This window comes from Amphibalanus amphitrite, unplaced genomic scaffold (genome assembly GCF_019059575.1).
Source record: "Amphibalanus amphitrite isolate SeventyFive unplaced genomic scaffold, NRLGWU_Aamphi_draft 000151F_arrow, whole genome shotgun sequence".
Taxonomy (NCBI): Eukaryota; Metazoa; Arthropoda; class Thecostraca; order Balanomorpha; family Balanidae; genus Amphibalanus; species Amphibalanus amphitrite.
Genome location: NW_024881646.1, coordinates 187,597 through 199,218, shown reverse-complemented (window position 1 = coordinate 199,218; position 11,622 = coordinate 187,597). Strand labels below are relative to the sequence as shown.

Here is an 11,622-nt window from a genome sequence, read left to right as displayed (position 1 = left end):
AAACAATACTGGGTCCATTATCTCTTTTTGTGATTTCAATCGGTTAAAAAATATTACAGACATTGCAATCGGCTTTGTCAACCCACGTGGTTTAGTGGAACACTTTTACAAGCCTGTATAATTAGTTGACGTTGAAATAAAAAAATTAAACAATTTCAAAAATTAAGGTTTCTCGGGAACATCAAAGACAGACCGCATAAGCTTTGATTTCATGAAGAGCATTGATGTGAATTATAATAACAAGGGTCACGTGACTCAAAGTATATGTCTTCATTTGTCTACGCTGCTCCATGAATGTCTACGTTTGATTTGCGCATGGGGCCAACTTGTGTCGTCGTAATTCAAATTATACCCATTTTTAAATTAAATTGACATAGGTTAATCCTAGAAACCATTGGTAATAGAAATCCTAGGAGTGAAAATGTAGTTCGCAATATGCCTTTATTGATTATACTTCATTGTCATTCCAATTCCTCAGCATAATGTGCATGGATTTTGGAAAATGGATGAGCTCTGAGACCATTCTCAAATAAAATTGAGCCATGGTTGCAAATAGAACTATGCCCGTCGCAAGGTCGGTCTTTCAAACGGACCGGACACCTTCGATGCAGTCTCGCAATCAACACGTTTCAAACTGCCCGGCGCAGGGTCGGCTCGTCCTGGGCCGGACACCCTCCCTGCAGTGTTGCATGCTTGCAATCTCGCACTGCCCGTTGCAAGGTCAGTCATTCAAACGGACTGGACACCTTCGATGCAGTCTCTCGCAATCAACACATTTCAAACTGCCCGGCGCAGGGTCGGCTCGTCCTGGGCCGGACACCCTCGCTGCAGTGTTGCAAGTAAAACAGGTTCGCTCCAGGTACAGGAACAGGTACCTACGAATATTGTAATTTGCGAATATGCCATCTGGTTCCTTTCTTATCTTGATCTGCAAATTGGCAGTGAAATCCCGTCTAACACCCTGGCCTAGGCTCTAAATTAAATAGAAACCACACCATTGACCATATTGATCACAGACCATATAGGTATCAACCTATAAAATTGTTAATACAATCTTAGTAATACGATGAAAAGTCAGGTCCTTAGACCTACCTACCTACACTACAGGCAGTTATCAGAAATAACAAAACCTTATCTCACCTGACCTAACCTCTGCTAATATAACAAACTTACCTGACCCAATGTGTGGTTGGGTTTAATTTGTACATGTTTTGTGTAAAAAGTATTGGGTCATTTGATATTGGATCTTGTGAATCAAGAAGGTCTTTGACGTTGTCAATAGAGGGATCTATTGGTAGGTATAATGGGTCAAAACTTATTGGCTAAAGGTCTATTCCTTCTACAATGAAGTCTTTATTAACAGACAAAATATTAATGTGACAAAGTAGTATGTATTGCAGATTTACCATTTATATGATTGATCATTTGAGGCAACAAGCATGGTGAATGTTCTCAAGGGGATGCTCATTGAGTGGTAAGTTATAACTGTGTTCAGTAATAGTAAATTATTGTAATATTCACATTTCACCTGGTGGCTTATTCCCAGGAAAATGCTTTATGATTCCTATTGATTGGCAGTGCATAACTGCATAGTGATTTGTTTCATTTCCTACATATCTTAAATAGTGAATGCTCATATCATATAGTTTTTAGCATAGATCCTTTGAAGAAGGCAGTGCCATATTAAGGTTTGACAAATGCTAATTATACATTAGACCATATCCAATTTACCTGTCAAATAAATTGCATTGTTTGGCATATTCATTACATTCATTTATTTGAGATATTTGTTTGTTCCACGGTTCCACCATTGTATTGTATAGGTACTATATACCTATACTATAATTATTTGCATTAGGTGTGTAAAACTTAAAGGTTGTTTTGAAAAGGTGTGCCAATGTTATTGGTTATTCATACATGCTGATACATGATTGCCTTTTTTCAGTGACCCTGCTATGAAACAGTTCTTGTTGCATCTGGATGAGACTTCTGCTCTGGGGAGGCGATTCATTCTTCAAGACCTGGATGCCACACACTTGTTCATCTCCAGTGATATCTATGATACTCTTCAGGTGACGTTTTTCACTTGTTAAATATGTTTGCATTGTCCTTGCAAATACTGTAATATTTACCATCATGATTACAAGCTGCAATTTATTTATAATGTCAAACTGTCTGATGTAGATCCGTCTTTATTTGACCATTTCATTGTTTGCAGGCGCGGATCGACGATCTGATGGACCAGATCAGCTTCCCGCTGGTGGAGAAATAGACTGACCGCTACCGAGCCCGTCACAGCCGGACAAATAGACTGGCCGCTACCGAGTCCGTCACAGCCGGAGAAATAGACTGGCCGCTACCGAGCCCGTCACAGCCGGACAAATAGACTGGCCGCTACCGAGTCCGTCACAGCCGGAGAAATAGACTGGCCGCTACCGAGCCCGTCACAGCCGGAGAAATAGACTGGCCACTACCGAGCCCGTCACAGCCGGAGAAATAGACTGGCCGCTACCTGCCCGTTACAGTCGGAGAAATAGACTGGCCGCTACCGAGCCCGTCACAGCCGGAGAAATAGACTGGCCGCTACCGAGCCGGTCACAGCCGGCAGCGGTGGATCGCTGTGAACCGTCAGTGAACCGCTGTGGACAGTCCGCCGGCCGCCGCGGACCCGTGTGAACCCCTGTAAAACTCTCGGTGGATCGCTGTGAACCCCCAGCCGGCCGCCATGGGCTCCCGCGTGCGCGCCGCCTCCTATGTGGTGCTGGACGAGGCAGCCCGCCGCCGCCGCCAGCGGAAGGCGCTCGAGGCGCTCGAGCTGGACAACTTTCACGACGACCCGCATGCCAACCTGGTCATGCATAAAAAGGCGCCCAAGTTCGATGAATCGCTCGACGGCAAAACGCGACCGGACAGGAAACGCAAGGCCCGCAGCTTTGAGTACTTTAAGCAGAGGTACGTGTTACTGTTGACATGTCCTTTGCATATGCGTTTTTATGCTGGTAAGGGGATTAAATGTTCACTTTGCATGAACTTAATGAGTTTCTCAGATTTTAGTCCGGGCCCGGTCATGAGCGTTTGTAAATCAGTTCTTCGAGGTCGTTCATGGCTAGTAAGCACCTTTCGGCGCCACCCACTGACCCCAGTGCTGTGCTGGCCGTGCCGGTGTTTCAGGTTCCGTAAGACGTTCTCCTCGCTGCTGGAGGAGGAGCAGCAGCTGGAGCCGGACCCGCCCAACTACACGTCGGCGGCAGCGCGGCCGAGCGCGCGGCCCGAGCGCCACCTGTGCGCAGTCTGCGGCTTCCCCAGCACCTACACGTGCGTGCAGTGCGGCACGCGCTACTGCAGCGCGCGCTGTCTGCATACCCATCAGGACACGCGCTGTCTCAAATGGACCTCCTGAGGCCCGGGCGGGCACAGTTGGCGTGCTGGTGAAGGGTGGCGCCAGGTAGTGATGTGTGCTGGATGGGCGCCTTGGAGGACCGGAGCGCCTTGTCCTGGAACTTGGCGATCGTGCTCAGCTCAGACGTGTGGTGAGCGAACGCGAGTGTCATGGTCGAACGCACGCGAGTAGGGACATTGAGGGGATGCGGCTCGTGTTGATGAACATTGGTCGGTGGATTGCATGCGAGAGTATCGCGGGGAGCCTGCGGCGGTAGATGGTTTTCTGATCCCTTTGTCGATTGCTACGAGATGCTAATTTCGGAAATGAAAGAAGCAGAGTGTCGTTGAATGTCTGGCATGTGTGTTCGAGATGCTGCTGCCGGTTTACTAGTGCACCTGATGAGGGTATTCGTGAGCGGTAAATACATGCATGGCGTATTTTGTAGAGGCACTTCGTGTCACGTAATGCGCCCGCACTCGCAAAAGCGGCGTAGGCAGTATGTTGTCATGGTTGTTTAAACATACCGCTTCCCTGAAATGTTGATTTTACGCCGCTTCCATGAAATCTTCATTTTAACAAGAGTCAAGTTTGCGTCGAGTGATGGTCGATGATCAAGGAAGCCGATTTTTATTTCAACGACTACTGACTAGTGATCGTAGGCTGCAGTAACGTATGTGGGCGACAAATTAATGGAATTTTCTACCTTTTAGTGGCTGCTGGCAAGTGGCAACCATGGAAATGCAATTCAGGCACCAACCAGCCAGGTTGTCGCAGTTTCATAAGGGAGCGGGGAGTCAATTTTCGACCGGCCTGACCTTGTCCCCGTCTGGCGTCCCCCCCCCCCCAGCATTACCCCTGAATTCGTGTTTGCCCCTCGAATAACTTGGTGTCAGCTGACGTCCCTATAGGTTACTGGAGAAACTGTAAATCTCATTAATGCCTTTTGCCCGTATTTAACGACACCCATTGATTTCAAGTGTATTTTTTTTTCTTAACAATCATAATTGATGAATACACGCTAGTGAACGCACAATGGCAGCCTCTGCGGCCGAATATACATGATGGTAATCGCCCCACAAAGGGCGCATATAATGAACGCAATGTACACTAGATATGCAACTATCATACATCCCCCCTCTGCCCCCATCCTACAGACAGCTGTCCAACGACCGACGCACGGTATCGCCGGCGAGCACTGCCCAGGAAGCACGTCCCATCTGCCAGTCCCAGATACGATTCACCAGCCTCCCATTTCCGAGCAGCGCCGGGCCGCCGAGCCGGGCGTACCGACCACCGCGCGGCACTGACCGGCACCTCAGCGGATGACCAGGTTGGGCCGGATCCTGACCGAGTCGCCGGCGGCGCCCGGGTCGCGCAGCCCGGCCGCGCCGTCCATGTTCTCCTTGTCACTGCTCACCTGCCACTCGTCCCGGTCGCGTTTGCCGCGCGCCTTTCCGTCCGGCGTTCGGCGCAGCGACAGCTTGGGCACGGCGCCGGCGGCCGGCTCCTGAGGCCGCTCCAGCCGACTCCGCTTGGCCGCCGGACTCCAGTCGCCGTCGTGGCGCGGCCGGCGCCGGCGCCGGTCCGACTCCTCCTGCGGCCGCGCCTCGCCGTCCAGACCCGAGTTGAGCGCGATATAGTCGACCTTGCGCTGTCGGCGCCGGCGGCCGGCCGTCGGCGGCGGCTCCAGGTCGACCAGCGGCGGCTCGGACGCCGCCGCCGCCAGTCGGGACGGCGCCGAGCCCGCCGAGGTCGAGGACGACGCGTCCGACCGGTTAAAGCCAGAGTCGACGCTCTCGGCGTCATCGCACACGTCGACCACCTGCACAAAGTCCTCGATGGCGGTGGCCACGTCGTCGTCGTCTGCGTCGGCCAGGTCGTCGAGGACGGGCCGCCAGCCGATACTGTACAGGGCGTCCCGCTCGGGCACAGTGAGCTCCAGCTCCAGCTCTAGACGGTCGTCGAAGTCGGAGAGGTCGGCCGTGTCCACCGAGCTGACCGAGAGGGTGTCCGGCTCGGCAACCGCCCGCTGCAGGCACCGCACCGACGGGCGGCTCGACGGCGACACCGGCCGCGACCGTTCGCCACGGTACGTGTTCAGAGACGGACTGGGCTTCGGCTTAGGTTTAGGTTTCGAGGTGTGCTCTGTGCGACGGAACCGGTCTTTCAGATACGGAGCGTATTTCTCCATTAGCTGCGCCATACGATCCTTAGCGCTCAGCGGAGTGTTAGGCTTGGAGTCCGAACTACTTGAAGACTGCGTGGGTTTTGCGGAGCTCAAGGACATCTTGGCTTTAGAGTCTGAGCTACTCGAAGACTGCGAGGGTTTTGATGCACTCGATAGCACCTTGGATTTCGGGTCCGCGTCATTCGAAGACTGCGTGTGTTTTGTTGAACTTGATGGCGGCTTGGCCTTGTAGTCCGAGCTACTCGAAGACTGTGTGGGTTTTGTTGAACTGCAGTTGGGGCGACTGCTGGCTGATGAGGGTGATAACCTTTCCATTTCCTTCTTTATCGCGGCGTCGGTTAGTTTTATAAGTGAAACCACAGGCACTTGGGATAACTTGTTCAACTCATCACGACATAGACTTTTGGACGAGTCTGATTTGATTGAAAATGAATCATCGGACGACGATGCCTTGGATGATACTGAGGTTTTGCTGTCCTCCGGCGAACCGATGCCCGAGTCACTCTTTGTCTTAGGCCTGGGTTGCGACGGAGAAGGAGTTGCCTTTGAGGTCACGGCACTGGCTGACGGCTTCCTCTCCTTACCGGACGGAGGCGATTTTTTCGACGAGCCACGCTCCGATGATTCGTCGCCTCTTTTGGAAGACTTCTTATGTGTTGATGACGAATCCCTCCTCCGGGACTCAGAACCGCCTTTCTTCCTGTCCCTTTCTTTCGACGTGGCCTTTCTGTCTCGCTCCTTCGAGTCACCTTTCCTCTCTCTCGAGCGTTCCGATTTGACCGCGCCCTCCGACTCCCCTGGCGCAGCCGTCTTCCCCGTCGCTGCAGGATCCGTGTTACCGGTGACGGCCGCCGTCCCGTTCTGCGGCCCGGCGCCGTCCACCGGCTGCTCCGGGGCGCCGGCCGACCGCTCCCTGCCGGCGCCGTAGCCGTGGTGGCGCTGCCCGCCGCCGCCACCGCCGCCGCCGCCGCCGCCGCGCTCCTCGTCCCGGCCGTGACCGCGGCCGTCGCGGCTGTAGCCGCCGCTGCGGCCGCGGTGTCCGGCTGAATCGTCGTCGTCGCGGTCGCGGCGCTGGTGGTGCCGGCTGCGGCCGCGCTGCTCCTCGTGGTCGTCGCCGCGGTCCCGGTCGCGCCGGTCGCGGTCCCGGTCTCGGTCTCGGTCCCGGTCTCGCCGGTGCCGATCGTCGTCCCCGTGCCGGCCGCGCTCGCGCCGGTCCCGGCCCCTGTCACGCTCTCGCTCTCGGCGCCGTCGCTCCTCGTCGGACGGGTGGCGGCCGCCGCGCGGCTCGGCGTCGCCCCGTGCGCCGCGGTCGGGCTCGTCGCGCGGCGGCCGGGGCGGCGGCGGCAGTGGCGGCAGCGGGGGGTCGCGGTCGGCCTCTCGGCGGTGGCCGTCCTGGGCCTCCGTGCCGTCCGGCGGGCCGACGAACGACTGCAGGTCCACCGACTCGTCCTCCTCCAGCGACATGTTGGAGTTGCTGGAGCCGCTGCGGCGCTGAGCCGCCGCCGCTGACGGCTCCGTCTCGCGCGTGTCCGACTCCAGCTCGGACTTGATCATCTGGTCGATGGCCGGGTCGATGTGGTCGACGCGATTCATGATGCCGCTGAAGTCCAGTCCGTCCGCCTTGCCGAGGAAGGAGCCCCAGCCCTGCTTGCCGTCGTCGGAGAGGGGGCTCATCTGGGCGCGGATGTCGGGACTGTCTGCCTCGCTGGGCGAGCCGGCCGCCGAGCCGTTCGTGCCCGACGAGATGGACATGGAGCTGTTGCTGGCGGCCGCCGGCTCGTTCGGCCGCGGCTCGGGCACCCGCGCGTGGAACTGGTTGGCCCAGGTGCCGAACGTGTTGCCGCCCGTCTCGGGCGCCGGCGCCGCCTCCTCCATGTCCGCGTCCTCGTCCGCTTTATCTGACGGAGACGGAGTGTGGGGTGAGAGTGAAAAAACAGCCCACCGCATGTGAGCAGAGTCACACACACGAGCAGCAGTGCATTTTGAGTTCTATAACTGAAAAGACAAAGGTGGTTTCTGCTGTACGTTTGGCTTATGCTGATAGAGGTAGCTAAGTACAGGTCTCGCGGGTTTTAGCGGTAGGTTTTGCCCCCATGAAATTTAGTAAATTTCCGGCTGTATCTTCTTCGTCTTAAGCTTTTAAGGGCTGAAGATGCGATCGATTTATTTGTACGCATACCAGTCATGAAAATGGCTTAACACGCGCAGTGGAAGGGTTGCGAGTACTACGCCCAGTGGAAGGGGGGGGGGCGGATGTCGCCCCCCCCCCCTAAGATCTCAGCTCCCACTGGAGCTAGAAAGACGAAATTTGGAGGGTAGGTGGGGGCCATGGGGAACTCTGTTGTGTGTGAATTTCATGACCCTAGGTCAATATCTTCAAGGTCAAATGAGTCGAATGTGGTCAAATCTGCCATATTGGCGACTTTTTCGCGTTTACACGCCGATAACTCAAAAAGTTACCGGCCGATTTTCTTTAATCTTTCACTATACGAAAGAACAAACATTTGTGAGTATGTATGGTGAATTTCTAGATAGTCCAACAATAAATATGGCAGTTAGAAGCCTGCTAAGGGTAAGATGTCGCCGGCTGAAGCGGGATCGGCCGACGCGGGAAACGCGGCAATCACAATTTTGTGTTTACACACTCATAACTCAAGTTGTTACCGGCCGATTTTCAAAATTCTTTGACCATATGATTGCCTGTACATTTCTCAGTCTTCTCGCCGAATTTGACGCGAATCTAATATAATCAGCGGTAAGGAGCGCGATGTAAAGACGGACCCGTCCCGCCCCGGCACAGTCTACAATTCAGGCGGCGCGTAACGGCTAGCGCCGGCCGCCGCGCCGCCGCGACGGCAGGATGTTTGACTTTACACCGCTATTACTAGAAAAGTTGTGAACCGATTTTCTTACTTCTTGCACGAGAAGATCCGAAATTCAATTCTGGACAGGTAGCCGAAGTTTCACATTGATATTATGCTTGCGGCGTGAGTTATTGACGAAAAACAGGAGGGGTGGGCGAAATCCCCCCCCCCCCCCTTCCACTGCGCGTGTTAAATGGCTGAAATGGCTTAATCGTACATCGATTAGTTTCTGAGATACAGCCGGAAGTGTGAAAAGGAAAAACCTACCGCTTAATCCCGCGAGAGCCGTACATAGCTACATCTACTATATAACAACTTATCAAAATCATATGAAATGACGATGTATCCTGTAAAATTACTCTTTTGAACAGAACAGTGCTGATTTGAGTCATATAATCTGGCCATAAAATGGCGGTAGGACAATAATCCCCCGATGGCAGGCGACAGCATACCTTCAGCCTCATCCTTGATGTCCAGCATCTCCTTCACAAGCAGCTGGATCTGTGGCATGTAAGTGGAGTAGATGTTCCTGTCGACTACCTGGTCCACGATACGATCCACGCCAATCTCCAGAAACCGAGACCTGACGAAAACGGGAATGAAGAGGACGGGCTCAAGATAACACATGAGTAATAAGTACCAGCAAGCTGCAACTTACCTGATACTTCAGTATGCATGCAAATGAAACATACCAGCGAAATTGATCAAATAAAATATAGGGTTGGCCGAGTATAAAAACATATACTGAAATATTTCTTTGTGATTCAGGGTGTCAGTGTAATTTTCACAGTTGTACAAACATTCACGGTTAGCAGCACATCCAAGCGGGCCCGCTCGCCGGGCCCCGCCTGGCTCTCCCGCGCGGCGTACAGACGTAGACCTCGGACCGTCTGAGCGGCCGGGGTGCGGCCGCGCGCCCGCCGCCACTCACTCTGCCAGGTGTTTGCGGAGCTTCTCCCGCAGCTGGTTGCGGTTCAGGTCGGGCGTCCATGTCTGCTTGCCCAGGAAGGTGGTCACCGTGCTCTCGACGCGCTGACGGAGGTTCTGGTAGGCGGGCTGCGGCACACCGGGAGGACACCACGTTAAAAGCAGCCCGCTCCAGAACGGCTGGGCTGATTGAGCACAAATTTTGTAAATCGTTAGGGATCGGTTGGAAGGGTTAATAGGTCATCAGTGCCCACAATTCGTATATCTCCGATTCTGTATATCCGTGACCATGAGTCAGGCCAAATGTATGATCTCAATATCACCAATGGAGGCATGTACAAATGACGACCATGCACATCAAAACCAAAATATATTTTCGAATCGTATCAAATCCGCCAATATCCAATGCGAAGAGTCACTGATGTCTAGTGGCCACTCAAAAGGTCATGTTAGGTCATAAACGCCAGTCACCAGCAGTTTTTGACAATAACTTCTGACTGGCTATCATAGAGCAGTGAAAGCACCTGGAATATGTTCACTGTTCAGTTCACCTATATGGATCGTTTGAAATGCAGTGAGGCCTTGTCCACTCCAGTCAGGTCATGACCATAACCTGAATGCAAGCTTTCAAGTTTACCTTTCAGGTCAAGCTATAGTCATTATATCATAGATATGAAGTCATTTGTCATATGATCTTGGCAAGAGGAACAAGATAGTTGTAAAATGAATCAAATAAACTGGGTGAGTCCAATGTTAATGCAGAAAACCGTTTAGCCAAATCCATGTACTTTAGCAATCTTTACCCTCTGTGGACCAAAAGTATTGACCAAACCTACTGTTGACCTGAAGTCAAGAGTGAGAGCATGCTGACAAAAGGATTTGAAATAACTAGGCATGAAATTCACTTTTCATTCAATGACCCTGTATCTCTTTTGGTTCATCAATTATATGCAAAATTGTGAAGAAATGTTAAAATGAAGTATATTTTACAAAGGAATTCACCTTTAGTTTGGTGACCTCTGATGACCTCAGCATTGACCTGGAGCTTCTTGCACCAAAATCCTACTCTACCTAGATAGGTGGAGTTTCTTAAGATTCTTTTGTACCTTGCACCCACTTACTATAGTGAGAATTTACCTAGACATTCTACTGAGCATTTGAGCTGAGATTTCCATAGTGAGCTAAGCTGAACTTTTCATAGTGAACAGGTTCAGTAAAATGTACCACCATAGGTTAGCAAATCATGAAAATAGTTCTGTGATTTTACCTGGCTAGGTATATTTGGTGCAACAGGCCACTGATCAAAATATGATCCATGACTTTGAAGCTTATAGAGTGCCATTGTTTTTTGTCTTTCCAGCCTCTTTTTTAGATGATTGGGTGTGGCCAAAAAGCTTGGCTTGGTGACCTCAGCATTGACCTGGAGCTTCTTGCACCAAAATCCCCCTTTCCCCAGCAATGATCAAGTTGGTTGAGACCCACATCCTGGCACAGGTTAACTAGAATGTAAGCCCCCATGTTCTCCATCCAATATGCACAGTGCCTGATGCTGTTTAAAAGCTTCATAACAATTCAAGTCTTACCCTTGTATCAACATCTGCTAAGCAAGCTTTCCTAAATGTATCAAAGTTTCCTCTTGACTTTAATTCATTGACAATCTTCTCAGTGGTTTCTTGAAGTGTTGGTGCCTCACTAGGCTGTGGTGGTAGAATGTGAGCCATTGCTCATCCTGAAACAGAACAAAATATAGTCAATCATTGCTCAATCACATTATTTGCTAGCTTTTCAAATAGAGCAAAATACCATGAAATTATAAATAACATTCTCCCAAATAATCTATGCAAGCGAGGTACCATCAAAGAGCTAAGCACTCCCTTTGTGTAAATATCTCTAGAACTGGTGAGTCTAGCGACTCTTCACAAGCAGGTTGCAGCACCTGAGATGCCTGCTATAAGATTATCAATAGATACTTGTTCTGTCCGATACTCAATGCATTGAGTTTTGGGTCATCAGTCACCAGTGGGGCTGACTTACATCTCTGCAAGTCCACTGGCAAATCTAGAAACATGATTTTAGATGTTGCAGAGTTTGGGCATAATCCCCAAATTTTTAACAACTTCCAAAAGCTCTTCAAATCAAATATAAATCCAATTCATTGCGGCTGCCGGCTGGCTATGTAGCTTTAATTGCCAAACAATTTGAGAATGTGGATTGGTTATGAATGCCCAATACAATAAAGCAAACTATTCTCAACCAATGGT

The 11,622-nt window shown here is 51.5% G+C and overlaps 2 protein-coding genes across 12 annotated transcripts; one reads left to right on the top strand and one right to left on the bottom strand.

Moving 5' to 3' along the window:
- Positions 1 to 269: 269 nt before the first annotated feature.
- LOC122382945 (zinc finger HIT domain-containing protein 1-like) lies at positions 270 to 3,826 on the top strand. 11 transcript variants are annotated; one of them, XM_043368922.1, is made up of 5 exons: positions 270 to 296; positions 1,401 to 1,474; positions 1,946 to 2,072; positions 2,219 to 2,952; positions 3,172 to 3,826. In XM_043368922.1, the coding sequence occupies exons 4-5, from the start codon at positions 2,726 to 2,728 to the stop codon at positions 3,398 to 3,400; spliced, it is 456 nt and encodes a 151-aa protein (XP_043224857.1). In that variant the 5' UTR covers positions 270 to 296; positions 1,401 to 1,474; positions 1,946 to 2,072; positions 2,219 to 2,725; the 3' UTR covers positions 3,401 to 3,826. The 11 variants fall into 11 exon arrangements, with proteins under 11 accessions (XP_043224857.1, XP_043224856.1, XP_043224860.1 ...); XM_043368921.1 differs by having other exon boundaries at positions 293 to 328; XM_043368925.1 differs by having other exon boundaries at positions 293 to 336.
- A 549-nt stretch (positions 3,827 to 4,375) lies between these two features.
- On the bottom strand, positions 4,376 to 11,101 carry LOC122382944 (biorientation of chromosomes in cell division protein 1-like 1). The gene is made up of 4 exons (XM_043368915.1): positions 10,945 to 11,101; positions 9,366 to 9,490; positions 8,887 to 9,017; positions 4,376 to 7,468 (listed from the first exon to the last, which is right to left on the bottom strand). The coding sequence occupies exons 1-4, from the start codon at positions 11,080 to 11,082 to the stop codon at positions 4,698 to 4,700; spliced, it is 3,165 nt and encodes a 1,054-aa protein (XP_043224850.1). The 5' UTR covers positions 11,083 to 11,101; the 3' UTR covers positions 4,376 to 4,697.
- Positions 11,102 to 11,622: the final 521 nt, after the last annotated feature.